Source organism: Centruroides sculpturatus, unplaced genomic scaffold (genome assembly GCF_000671375.1).
Source record: "Centruroides sculpturatus isolate CEXI.00-Female unplaced genomic scaffold, Cexi_2.0 scaffold103, whole genome shotgun sequence".
In the NCBI taxonomy this organism is placed as follows: Eukaryota; Metazoa; Arthropoda; class Arachnida; order Scorpiones; family Buthidae; genus Centruroides; species Centruroides sculpturatus.
Window position 1 is genome coordinate 443,202 of NW_019384303.1, and position 13,754 is coordinate 456,955.

The window sequence follows — 13,754 nt, forward strand, 5'->3', positions numbered from 1 at the left end:
TAACGATTATGCTAAATTTATTCTGTTCACTTACCTTCAAACGATAGTTTCTATATAATTTTTTCCTGGAAGATATTGTAAAGATGCGGATGAAGCCGTACTCTTTCGACACATAATCAACTAAAGATACGTAAAAATCCTCGAATTTTTCTTCTTTTACAAGTTTATAAATATCCATTTAATCCCTATAAATTGCCGAAAGGGATTAAAATTAAGAGATTTTTTTTTCTCTCTAACGAAGGATGAGGAGCAAAACAGATTGCGAAGTGATGAGAATTAAATTTTCCATAAATAGTTGTTAAAACGAATGCACATTTTACTATATTTAATGACGTAATATTTGTCATTACCTTAATGTAATTTCTAGTGCATTTGCACGCAAACAATTTCGTACACGGTAACTTGTAGATAGTTGATCAGAATAACATTACAAGATAGGTTGGAGAGGAGCAATCATCGATCTTCCAGCCTTACAGGATGTAGACGTTTTAGTTTCATGTGCACTGTCTTAAGTTTCTGCAAAAATAAAAAGGAAAAAAAACATCCTGTTTTTTTAATGTTTGATGGCATAAGAGAACATGGAAGAAACTTTTACATTTCCTAGCAAAGTTAGAAATTGCTATTCAGCCCACGCATTCGATCACATAAGAATGCTTTGGCAAGTCAGATTTCATGTTAAGACCTTATTCAAATTAAAAATATATATATAAAATAAAATAATTCTAGATTAATTAGTCTTTAATTAACGTTAAAGATGCGAGAGAAAGTTCTTTTTAATCGGATAATCTCGATAAAAATTTTCTACGTGAAGATATTCCAATGTTCCCAATTAAGAAACCAAGTATACCACAAAAGATAATTGAAAAATTATATTATAATTAATTCATTTGATAAAGCGGATACAAAATCAAATTTAATTGGCCGAATGACAGTTTTGTCAACTGCGATGTCACCGACACCTGCTCATTCATTAATTTACTATTTAAGTAATTGTAATTTCTTCGACGGTTTGGGTGTACGAGAGGTCTTACAGGAAACCTTTTTTTTATTTTTTATTATTATTATCTTTACAAGAAAAGAGGAAAAAAGGAAGAGAACAAAGCGGGGTTGTAACACGAAAGACTGGTAAACAATTCCCATTTTAAGACAGAAACATTTCTGGAAACGACACGACACAGCTTATCTTTTACAACAGAACAGAGAACACACCAAAGCACTTCCAAAACATCAGTCATTCTCAGTATACAGTCCAGATACCAGAATTCGGTTTCAAGCGTTAACTTCTCCATTCCGTTGTACCCTTATGACCAGTCATATCCGATAAACCCGATGCGACTCTTAACAAAAGAATCCATTTTCTTTCCAAAGAGTGCATTTCATCTAAAATATGTTCGTATTTCTACCCGCCTTCTGATTTATAAAAGACAGTTTTATTATGTAAAAGAAACACAAAATCTACAGGATGTAGTACAAAGCCGTTTCACACGGTACAAGGAATTTTAATACTGAAAGAAATGGATTTCTCTCTCCTTCTTCCTCGCTCTTTCCTTTAAAAATCTCGCTTCTAGATTCTAATTAACCTCTATAGAACGGACAAAAGCTACAAGATAGAGTACAAAACAGTTTCACACGGTACAAAGAATTTTAATGCCGAAAGAAACAAGATTTCTCTCTCCCTCCTTTCACAATTTCGCACCTAGACTTTAATTAACCTGTATAAAACGGACATTTTAAAATTTTAAATTAAATTTTTTTATTGTTTATTCTATAGAGGAATGCGACAGCGACGTAGAGTTCAACTGCGCTGATGGCACTTGTATAACAAAGAATCTGAAGTGCGATGGAAACTATAATTGTAAATACAGATACGATGAGGATCCGTCCTTGTGTTCTCCAGGTAAATTTACACATTTATTACATTTACCAAGGTCGGTAATCAGTAAAATAAGGTATTTAGTAAGCCGGATGTACTTCTAGAATTTAATTTTATATAAATATTCTCCAACGTTTTACAATATATTTTTGTACAAAGCTATAGGGGTTGACATCCAATTAAGTATATAAAAAGTCGGCAGTTAATGGGTGAAAGCTTGTAAGATGCTCCAAGCATTTAAATTTGTAGTAATTTCCAGACAGAGTAGAGGTAAATCAACAGAGTTTATATGCAAATTTGCCAGGACTCATAAACCGATATCTCTTTTTTTTATTGTTATATTAGCGCTCCCCCATTTAGTCAACTTTGAAAATTGTTTTATGCTCTCTCTTTTTTTCTGACCCCCCTTTGCCTGGATAATAATTGCAAATATCGACTGGGTGTATTCAATAGAAGAAGCTTCGATGCCCGAAGCGTCGACATTATCTATTATGAGGTGGCCAAATTTAGAGCAAAGAGGGTGACAGTAGATACCGGTAACACATAGGAATCTGTAGCATGGCCCATTACATTGGTAAATCGCACATTTCTAGGAAAAGGGAGTGAAGTTCTGTAAAGAGCCCGAAGACACGACATACTGAAGTGTTCTATTTACTCTAGAAAAGACCTTGTACGCGACGGAATGTAATTTAGTATCAAAGGAAACTCCTTTTTCTTTTGTTGGAGTGTTGACAACCACTTGAACGATGCACTAACTTGTCAGGAGTTCTCGCTTAATAGCCACGAAAATCGAAATAGAACTTTGAAATTTGTCAGATAAGGAAAAAAAAAGAAAAGAAAGAAAAAAAAATTCCGTTAATGAAGTGTTCTAACCGGTTATTGTAAATTACAACGGACAAAAAATTTGAAATTTGAAAAAAAGTAGTGCGACACCAGCTCCATTTTTTTTTAACGTGCAACAGATGTTTATGATCTAAATTTTCCACGGCTAATTTTATTTTTAAATTCGAAATTTAAATTATAATAACGTCTCTTTTTTTTTTTAACGTAATGTACTCCATTTTTATACGAAATAAATAAAATAGATGTTTTTATACGGTAAAATCCGTGTAAACCAGATGGAGCGGTATCAAATTTTTTTTTCTGGTTTGGAAGGCGATGGCGCGTAATCCTTTGGGCAAAATGGGCAATTGCCTGGGCCCCCAACAACCGGAGGCCTCATACCAATATTTTATAAGAAAATATTTCTCAAAAAAATTCCTCGAAGAAAAATGTATGAAGTACAGTACGTGAAGTCCCGAATTCAAATTTGCTTGGTCACCATGAAGCTATAACGTGCCATTGTTTGCAGGTTTCCGTTTTGAACAAGTTATTAAACATAGAACCTGAATAAAACGGAGAGATTTTTCTGTTTTAAACAGGTTACTAAGAATTTTCCATTCTGTTCAGGTTCCGCCTCTGACAGGTTTAACCGTATTTAGATTATTTTCTCGTAGCCACGCTTCAGGTTTTTATTCCATGAAGGATCCTCGTTGGATTTCTCAAGACTTTCCCTCTCCAACCGAAAATATTATTATTAAAGGAAAGAACTGTAAGGATTGCGAGGAGGATGATTATAATTGTAAGCGGTTTTAATCCAATTATTAAAGTTTCTCACACAAAAGAGGGAAGAGAATCTGTCACTTATCGAACCGGGTAAAGAAAACGTCGGGAATCTTTCGCGCTATCAGATTAAATAATGGAGGATTTTAAAGAAAATTTATCAGAATCCGAGTCGAAGCGGAAGATTTCCTTCCATTCGAAATAAGTCAAGCTATCAGAATCTTACAGGACAGCAAGTTGCGGAAGAGAAGTGCATCCAATGCGATTTTGATGAAAGATCCAGTGCGTCGTTATAAACCCATTTAAAATAGAAAAATACGGGCCGGGGGGGTAGAGAATAAGAAATGGGGAAAGTCGAAAATGTAAAGCAGCGTATTCCATCTCCGAGATTTTGAACCACTTATAGATCCGCTTTGACAAAGCTGATGACGTTGACAACTTTGCGCTGACTGGAGTTAGATTTAGTTCAGATACACAAATTCCTATCGGAGGATGGGAATGGGGGGGGGAATTTTTATTTATAACAAACATTAGCTTCCTTCTGCACGCTCTACTTATGAACTGTTATCGGAGCCAAAATATTTTTGTTATTCTCTCTCTCTCTCTTGTAGCCAATTTTTCCGTTACAACGTATTACATACACATTTTTACATGATCCTTTCTTTCACTCGAGTTACCATTCTGTATAGGAGACAAGAGAATTCTTTGCAAATTTATCGGCAATTTACAGTGTTTTTTCGGTCGGGAATGCTTTAAATTTTTTCCTTAAGTGATTGGAGTAATGCGCCATTTTCTAATTAATTAAATTTGATTTGTTTTTTTTTTTCAATGGGAATGTTTAAAGCCAATGTCTCTACTTTGCCTCTTTGTTCTGACATGGTACATTGGTTACCGGATGTTTTGCGGTTTGTCTTTGGCTTAGCATCAGAAAAAATAAGAGAAAAATTCGATTCGCCTTTAGAAAACGCAATTTTACTTTATTTTTTTTACATTAATTTCGCCTTTTCTAGGCGTTCAACGGGTGGAAAAATTGCTTAGATATATCACTAGAAGTGTGTCGTTTTTAAAGAAATTTAGATTTTAGAATAAAATTTAAGTAAAAATGGCTTTAAAGAATTTATTTCGATGTTTTCTTTTGTACAGCTACTTCGAAATCTAGCATAATGTTGCTCACATCGGACCACATGATCATAATTCTGATAGTCTTCTGCGCTCTTGTATTTGCCATGTGCACGTCCATCGTGGTCACTTGCTACGCTCGAGTCAAGAGTAGAAGACAAAGAAGGAGAGAATATAAAATCAGACGTTCCAAAGACGTTTCTTTTGACATGGAAATCGACCATAGTACTGAAGCGGCTTTAGCGGCTCAAGCGGCGGAAATCAGCGCCGCTCGAAGAAAAATCGCATTGGATACAGAAGAAGAAACAAATGGATGTTACGTACCGGAAGTGGACTTGAGTGTGTTCCGGTGTAATCCAAACGGTCATCCGATATCTAAAGGAGAAGACGAGAGGACCAAACACGTGACTATTAACACCATTAGCGATTCTAATCACCATCACCATTATTTCTACTGTCAGAAGCACGGGGGCGACACGGTCAGTTGCAGTAGTCTGTCTCCCCCTCTACCGCCCCCTCCTCCGCCCCCTCAACTGAGGGGAAGAGGTTTAGATCCGGAAAGAGGTTGCGACGACGAACAGTGTCCTCACAAACGCGCGAGATCGAACACCTTCAGGACTTATCTCGCTGCTCCTTCGGGTGCCGAAGAGGAAGGTGAAGATAACCAAGAATCCTTCAGGGCCGAAGCGGTGGTCGAAACCGATCAAGGACTCTGCAACTTCGAACCGCCTACCTCGGCACCCGACGTCATAGTTCATAGTTAAAAATAAGGTTAATTCTTTCCCTCATTTTTTGGCAGAGTCCACAACGAACAGTTCAAGCATTTCTACTGTCGAGATGTTTGCTTTCTTTTTCTACCATGGAGACAACAAAACAAAATGTTTTTTTACTGTGTCCTCGTCCATCGTTTAGGAATATGTGATTAGTGAAGAGGATCGTTCGTCAATAGGCCTTCACATATCAGAAGGTTTTTTTCGGGTGTGAAGTCACGTGTTTATATCCAAAGGACTGTGTTCGGTAATCCATAGTAATCTTTTTAAAGATAATCAATAACGTAGAAGCGGGGAAGCGGAGAAGTCATAGATTGTAATATACGGGAAATTTTCATTTTATTATTGAATTTCAAGGAAAAAATATTTCATTTAACATGGATGACCGAACACGCGTGTAGAAAAACCCCCAAATCGTTCTCGGGATATTCGATAAGAATTTATAGAAAAGAGCGATAATAAATTGAGCCTTTGTGCCTTTTATATGCACGAGGATATAAACTGTATGTCTGTCCAGTAGAAAAAAAAAGTTTGGAAATTTTTGGAAATAAAATGTATTGTTTGAAGAAAGTACTTTTCGTCTCTCTCAATCTGATGAATTTACAACACGATTTAATACAAATTTCTTAAACTTCTCACCAATTTGGGGATATTTTCGTGAACTCTTTTTCCCTAAATGCGGCCGAAATTTTATCAGAACTCACTTCCGCGCAGAATTTGGCAGCTATACAACTCCTAACCACTAAATAAATTGGCAGCGATGCAAAAAAAAAGATGAGCAAGAACTGGGGAGAGGAGGAGGAGGAGGAGGAATAATTAGAGAAAAATGATTGTCGCTTTAACAAGTATTATCAGATGACACAACACCAGGGTCTATCAGCATAATAAACAAAGTTGGAATTCTCCGTTACGTTCTTTAAAATAAATATTTTTTGAAATAAGCCAAGCTTTCAATCTCTTTCTTGATAGCTGAAGAGTTTTTCCGAGTCTAAGTTGATTTAAACGGATCAAGGAACAGAAATCTGTTCCAACACAGTTCAGCAAGTCAGTGGGAAAACAGGTATTGACAGTCTGTCCAAACATCTCTACATCAGGTCAAAAGATCGATTGTCGTCGTTAACAAACAAACTAACGACAAATGCCCCTTCCAGAGGCGGTGTTACCTCGCAATTTCGAACACCCCCTCCCAATTTTTGAGAGGAGAAGTTTAGAGGAATTACGGTTTGAAAACGTATCTTTAGATAAAGTTTGCCAGGAAGAAACTGTGAAGGAAATTAATTAAAAAAGTAAACGACAATGAATAATGTCAACACAATTTAATTGTCTCTCGGACCTTTTGACAATAATTAAACTATAATATATAAAAATTCATTTAAGCTTTTAAGCTGTTTCTTGCATACGGCGATATTCGTGTACACTTCCTTTTTCTACAAAATGGCGAATTGTGGTCAACTTTTGTGTACAACGATCGACATTTTCTCCCGGTTTACCGTAGCCCCCGCCACCAGGAGTTTCTAAATGGAATATGTCCTGAAACGATGCCAAATAAACAATAAAAATACATATATATAGTATACTAAAAATTATTTTTTTTCTTAAATAAAATTATTCAAAAATATAAATATTCATCAAATGAATATTTTTAGTAATATTTTCGATATTTTAATTATTTTAAATTTAAAAAAAAAACTTAATAATTTATCGATTTATTAGTTGATCTTTTGGAGCATCAGATGGCGCCACGTATCACGAAATGATACTTAAAAAAACTGATAATAAATGATACTTACACCGGCTTTAACGACTACAGACGTCTTGCTTCCAAGGTTGATAACTCGGCCATTTTTTGTTATCAAAAGATTCAAACCTCTTTTGCCATTCTCTCCACCTGATAAAAATTTCATCAATTAAATTATCTTCAATTGTAATTTACTGGATTGCCCGCATTATTCCACCAAAGTTACGTTGTAAGGAAGCGTCACGGACGATCTCGCTTAATAAACCAGAAAAAAACAGAAAATAATAAAAGAATGGAACGTCGTTAAAGGCTAGCAAAGCAGAAAAAAAGAGTAAAGAGAGAGAGAGAATAACATTAAAACAAACTGTTCGGCTCACACACACACAGCCAGCATAATAATGACTGAAGGAATAAACGTTAGACAATAACAGATCCTACAATTTTCTAGAGAATTGAAGTGAACGTAGGGGATAGAAAAAGAGTAAACCGGATAATATTTGTCACGGGGCAATGACGTAGCTGAAATATGTCCGGTTATTAGTGTCATCCAACAGACTACTACACCAGTCGGTAATTAGTGGAGAATGAGTGATGCGGCTGAGAGGGATGGCATATTCAAATTCCTGTAATATTCCATCGTGTCATTCTCTTCTAATAGATGAGATCGGAGGAAAATAACTTTGTTGGATATTCGCCGTTTCCAATGAAGATATTCGATTTTGTGTGCGTGTTAATGTTAGCAACTCACGTTACCTTTTACTTTATAAACTGGAAGGCAAATGCCATTTGCAACTGAAAAGAGGCGGGCCAACAAAAATATAAAACATAATTTTGTTGACCATAAAGGATATTTTCTATTTTTTTATTTCTTCTGTATTAAAGAAATTATTCTGTAGGATATTAACAGCAAATGTATTGATGGAAGAGAAGATAAAGGGATGCATTGATTCCCATCAATGTTATATATCTTGTGCTACGGAATCAGGCTAATTCCGTGTTATATAAGCCGTCAAAAATCGATTTTCGTGTATAAATGTTAAATAACGTTTTAATCCGACATGCGAAACTCGTAAATTATGTCACAACAAGTCGATCTTGTTGTAATTTATTGGCCAGTTGTATCTTCACCGTCGTCTTCGTTTATCAAAAGTTGCTGCTATGAGGGCAACGTGTTTAGAAATTCGAATAAATTTATTCAAATTATTATTTATTTTTAAATGGATAAAATTTCATAAATTATTCATCATCCAGATGCAAGATGGATTAAAATTATAGAAAAATAAAAGACTGCATCTTGATTAATAATGTCTTTCAACATTAAAAGTTTTATTTTAATATTTTTCTTCTTTCAATTCACTCTTTTAGTGAAGTCATCATCAAAAAACTAATCTCTTTCCACTTAAACTATATTATCCCCATTTATCTTCATACATCCAAATAAATCATGATTAAAAAAAGTAATTATTATTTCAAAATAATTTGTTTTAAAATTTTATAATAATATAAGAAATAAAAACATTTATTTAAAAATATAATCTTTATATGTGTTACTGAGAACATTATATAAATTTGAGTTTATCGAAGTGTTTTTTTAGTATGAAACCTATAATGAGTTAAGACAAGCAATTGAAGATATAAATGTGACAAATTTCTGTGTGTATCCTTGTCTATTTGGACCTTTTTTATTAATAGGAGTTATTATATTGGTTTAGTTTCTGATTAGCAAATAGATCTTACTCAAAAGTCAAAACAAAATATCTTTATTTTCACCTGAAATCATTTGTTTTGAATTTTGACAAAAATTTCTCTATTTGCTAATCAGAAACTACACCAGTAAAGTAAGTCCTATTAATAAACAAGATCCAAGTAGACAAGGATAAACATAGAAATTTAAAAAAGTAAGGACATAGAGGTAAAAAGAATAATATATAACATCTCTGGTGAACACTTCTGTATCACTTACTGAAATGATATATATCCCAAAGATTTATTCTATGTGCATAAATTATGATCTATTACAATAAAATATATAAAAAATGAACCATATAATTAAAATTTCTCAGGAAATCTAACAAAGTACATATGACTCTAAATAGAACTCTTTTTCCCTAAATGCGGCCGAAATTTTATCAGAACTCACTTCCGCGCAGAATTTGGCAGCTATACAACTCCTAACCACTAAATAAATTGGCAGCGATGCAAAAAAAAGATGAGCAAGAACTGGGGAGAGGAGGAGGAGGAGGAGGAATAATTAGAGAAAAATGATTGTCGCTTTAACAAGTATTATCAGATGACACAACACCAGGGTCTATCAGCATAATAAACAAAGTTGGAATTCTCCGTTACGTTCTTTAAAATAAATATTTTTTGAAATAAGCCAAGCTTTCAATCTCTTTCTTGATAGCTGAAGAGTTTTTCCGAGTCTAAGTTGATTTAAACGGATCAAGGAACAGAAATCTGTTCCAACACAGTTCAGCAAGTCAGTGGGAAAACAGGTATTGACAGTCTGTCCAAACATCTCTACATCAGGTCAAAAGATCGATTGTCGTCGTTAACAAACAAACTAACGACAAATGCCCCTTCCAGAGGCGGTGTTACCTCGCAATTTCGAACACCCCCTCCCAATTTTTGAGAGGAGAAGTTTAGAGGAATTACGGTTTGAAAACGTATCTTTAGATAAAGTTTGCCAGGAAGAAACTGTGAAGGAAATTAATTAAAAAAGTAAACGACAATGAATAATGTCAACACAATTTAATTGTCTCTCGGACCTTTTGACAATAATTAAACTATAATATATAAAAATTCATTTAAGCTTTTAAGCTGTTTCTTGCATACGGCGATATTCGTGTACACTTCCTTTTTCTACAAAATGGCGAATTGTGGTCAACTTTTGTGTACAACGATCGACATTTTCTCCCGGTTTACCGTAGCCCCCGCCACCAGGAGTTTCTAAATGGAATATGTCCTGAAACGATGCCAAATAAACAATAAAAATACATATATATAGTATACTAAAAATTATTTTTTTTCTTAAATAAAATTATTCAAAAATATAAATATTCATCAAATGAATATTTTTAGTAATATTTTCGATATTTTAATTATTTTAAATTTAAAAAAAAAACTTAATAATTTATCGATTTATTAGTTGATCTTTTGGAGCATCAGATGGCGCCACGTATCACGAAATGATACTTAAAAAAACTGATAATAAATGATACTTACACCGGCTTTAACGACTACAGACGTCTTGCTTCCAAGGTTGATAACTCGGCCATTTTTTGTTATCAAAAGATTCAAACCTCTTTTGCCATTCTCTCCACCTGATAAAAATTTCATCAATTAAATTATCTTCAATTGTAATTTACTGGATTGCCCGCATTATTCCACCAAAGTTACGTTGTAAGGAAGCGTCACGGACGATCTCGCTTAATAAACCAGAAAAAAAACAGAAAATAATAAAAGAATGGAACGTCGTTAAAGGCTAGCAAAGCAGAAAAAAAGAGTAAAGAGAGAGAGAGAATAACATTAAAACAAACTGTTCGGCTCACACACACACAGCCAGCATAATAATGACTGAAGGAATAAACGTTAGACAATAACAGATCCTACAATTTTCTAGAGAATTGAAGTGAACGTAGGGGATAGAAAAAGAGTAAACCGGATAATATTTGTCACGGGGCAATGACGTAGCTGAAATATGTCCGGTTATTAGTGTCATCCAACAGACTACTACACCAGTCGGTAATTAGTGGAGAATGAGTGATGCGGCTGAGAGGGATGGCATATTCAAATTCCTGTAATATTCCATCGTGTCATTCTCTTCTAATAGATGAGATCGGAGGAAAATAACTTTGTTGGATATTCGCCGTTTCCAATGAAGATATTCGATTTTGTGTGCGTGTTAATGTTAGCAACTCACGTTACCTTTTACTTTATAAACTGGAAGGCAAATGCCATTTGCAACTGAAAAGAGGCGGGCCAACAAAAATATAAAACATAATTTTGTTGACCATAAAGGATATTTTCTATTTTTTTATTTCTTCTGTATTAAAGAAATTATTCTGTAGGATATTAACAGCAAATGTATTGATGGAAGAGAAGATAAAGGGATGCATTGATTCCCATCAATGTTATATATCTTGTGCTACGGAATCAGGCTAATTCCGTGTTATATAAGCCGTCAAAAATCGATTTTCGTGTATAAATGTTAAATAACGTTTTAATCCGACATGCGAAACTCGTAAATTATGTCACAACAAGTCGATCTTGTTGTAATTTATTGGCCAGTTGTATCTTCACCGTCGTCTTCGTTTATCAAAAGTTGCTGCTATGAGGGCAACGTGTTTAGAAATTCGAATAAATTTATTCAAATTATTATTTATTTTTAAATGGATAAAATTTCATAAATTATTCATCATCCAGATGCAAGATGGATTAAAATTATAGAAAAATAAAAGACTGCATCTTGATTAATAATGTCTTTCAACATTAAAAGTTTTATTTTAATATTTTTCTTCTTTCAATTCACTCTTTTAGTGAAGTCATCATCAAAAAACTAATCTCTTTCCACTTAAACTATATTATCCCCATTTATCTTCATACATCCAAATAAATCATGATTAAAAAAAGTAATTATTATTTCAAAATAATTTGTTTTAAAATTTTATAATAATATAAGAAATAAAAACATTTATTTAAAAATATAATCTTTATATGTGTTACTGAGAACATTATATAAATTTGAGTTTATCGAAGTGTTTTTTTAGTATGAAACCTATAATGAGTTAAGACAAGCAATTGAAGATATAAATGTGACAAATTTCTGTGTGTATCCTTGTCTATTTGGACCTTTTTTATTAATAGGAGTTATTATATTGGTTTAGTTTCTGATTAGCAAATAGATCTTACTCAAAAGTCAAAACAAAATATCTTTATTTTCACCTGAAATCATTTGTTTTGAATTTTGACAAAAATTTCTCTATTTGCTAATCAGAAACTACACCAGTAAAGTAAGTCCTATTAATAAACAAGATCCAAGTAGACAAGGATAAACATAGAAATTTAAAAAAGTAAGGACATAGAGGTAAAAAGAATAATATATAACATCTCTGGTGAACACTTCTGTATCACTTACTGAAATGATATATATCCCAAAGATTTATTCTATGTGCATAAATTATGATCTATTACAATAAAATATATAAAAAATGAACCATATAATTAAAATTTCTCAGGAAATCTAACAAAGTACATATGACTCTAAATATATAAATATATTTAAAAGTACATATGACTATATGTACATATGACAAAGTACATATGACTCTAAATATATAAATATATTTAGAGTCATATGTACTTTGGTGACTTGAATTGTACAATATATTGTTAGATTTCCTGAGAAATTTTAATTATATGGTTCATTTGTTATATATTTTATTGTAATAGATCATAATTTATGACTCTAAATATATAAATATATTTAGAGTCATATGTTTGTATCAATAATATTTATCATATGATTAAAATAAATCTAAGTTCATTAATTCCAAAATGGAAAAAAAATTGTTTTATGAATTTAAATATTACAATAGATATTACCTTCCATTCCATAAGGTGCAAAAACTCTTCTTTCTGTTAATACTGAAAGAACCAACTCCTTTCGAAATAATAATTCTCGCACGATGCCATCGCCGCCACAAAATTCTCCTTTACCTCCGGTGTCTGGATTTAAATGAAAGCAACGAACTATCACAGGATATCTATAAAAGTATAATTTATATTAATTTTATTTTATCAGCAACAATAAATATTAATGTATTTTTAGAATTACAGCACTTCTTATGTTTGAAATTAAATATGTGCTTAATGGAAGATAATATTATCAGCTCTAATAATAAAATTAATAATTACTTGATTCCAAAGTTTATAATAGATTTTTTCCTTGCTTAAATCTGATAATGTAATTTCATACAAAGTCAAATAAAGCATGTTCTTTTGATTTATAAATTATTTAAATATGCTCTTATCTTGTTTAATTAAATTATTTAATCATTGAAACTAGAACAATTTAAAATAATAAAACAGATATTGCTTTAAATAAAACTAAAATATCAATATAACTTTAATCAAATACTTTCATTGTGTATAAAATTGCTTTTCAGAAATACATTACTATTTTCTTACAAGTAAAATCAATATTCAAATTTGTGGAACTTCCAATATTAAAAGTTTTCTCAGACAGTAATTGCTTCTTGAGGTCAAGCTAAAAATTACAAAAGGTATATAAAACTATTGAATGTCAGACTTTTTTTGAGTATGTTACTATAATAACGGAATAAATGGTAGAATTTTAATCTAAAATATGGACCGAATACAAGTTTAAATTGCCAATGATGGAATAATTCCCAATATAAACAATTTTTTGGCTCCTTGAAGAATGTTTTGATGTTCTGAAATTCAGTATAGAACCATTATTTCTTACTGCTGAAGATATAAAAATTGATTAAAGTCAAAAAATCATTTTTCTTTTTTTAAATTTTAACTATCATTAATAATTAATTAATGTTTTGAATAAAAGTTTATTTTAAATATTTATTTTCAAGATTAAAAAATACATAAAAAGAAAGTAAATNCTCGCTGCTCCTTC

General features: G+C 32.3%; 2 protein-coding genes across 5 annotated transcripts in view; one reads left to right on the plus strand and one right to left on the minus strand.

Moving 5' to 3' along the window:
* LOC111617931 (neuropilin and tolloid-like protein 2) overlaps positions 1-13,754 on the plus strand; it is a 55,262-nt gene that overhangs the window by 40,629 nt on the left and 879 nt on the right. For 3 of the 4 annotated variants that reach the window (XM_023359314.1, XM_023359332.1, XM_023359341.1), the window contains 2 exons: positions 1,772-1,897; positions 4,619-5,986. In XM_023359314.1, the coding sequence (XP_023215082.1) occupies positions 1,772-1,897; positions 4,619-5,358 (866 nt within the window). In that variant the 3' untranslated portion in view covers positions 5,359-5,986. Of the gene's footprint in view, positions 1-1,771; positions 1,898-4,618; positions 5,987-13,754 lie in introns of those variants that run through there. The other variant, XM_023359323.1, reaches the window with a different exon arrangement.
* Positions 6,651-7,560, minus strand: LOC111617960 (5-oxoprolinase-like). The gene is made up of 2 exons (XM_023359364.1): positions 7,155-7,560; positions 6,651-6,894 (listed from the first exon to the last, which is right to left on the minus strand). Exons 1-2 carry the CDS (start codon positions 7,266-7,268, stop codon positions 6,745-6,747), a joined length of 264 nt encoding a protein of 87 aa, XP_023215132.1. The 5' UTR covers positions 7,269-7,560; the 3' UTR covers positions 6,651-6,744.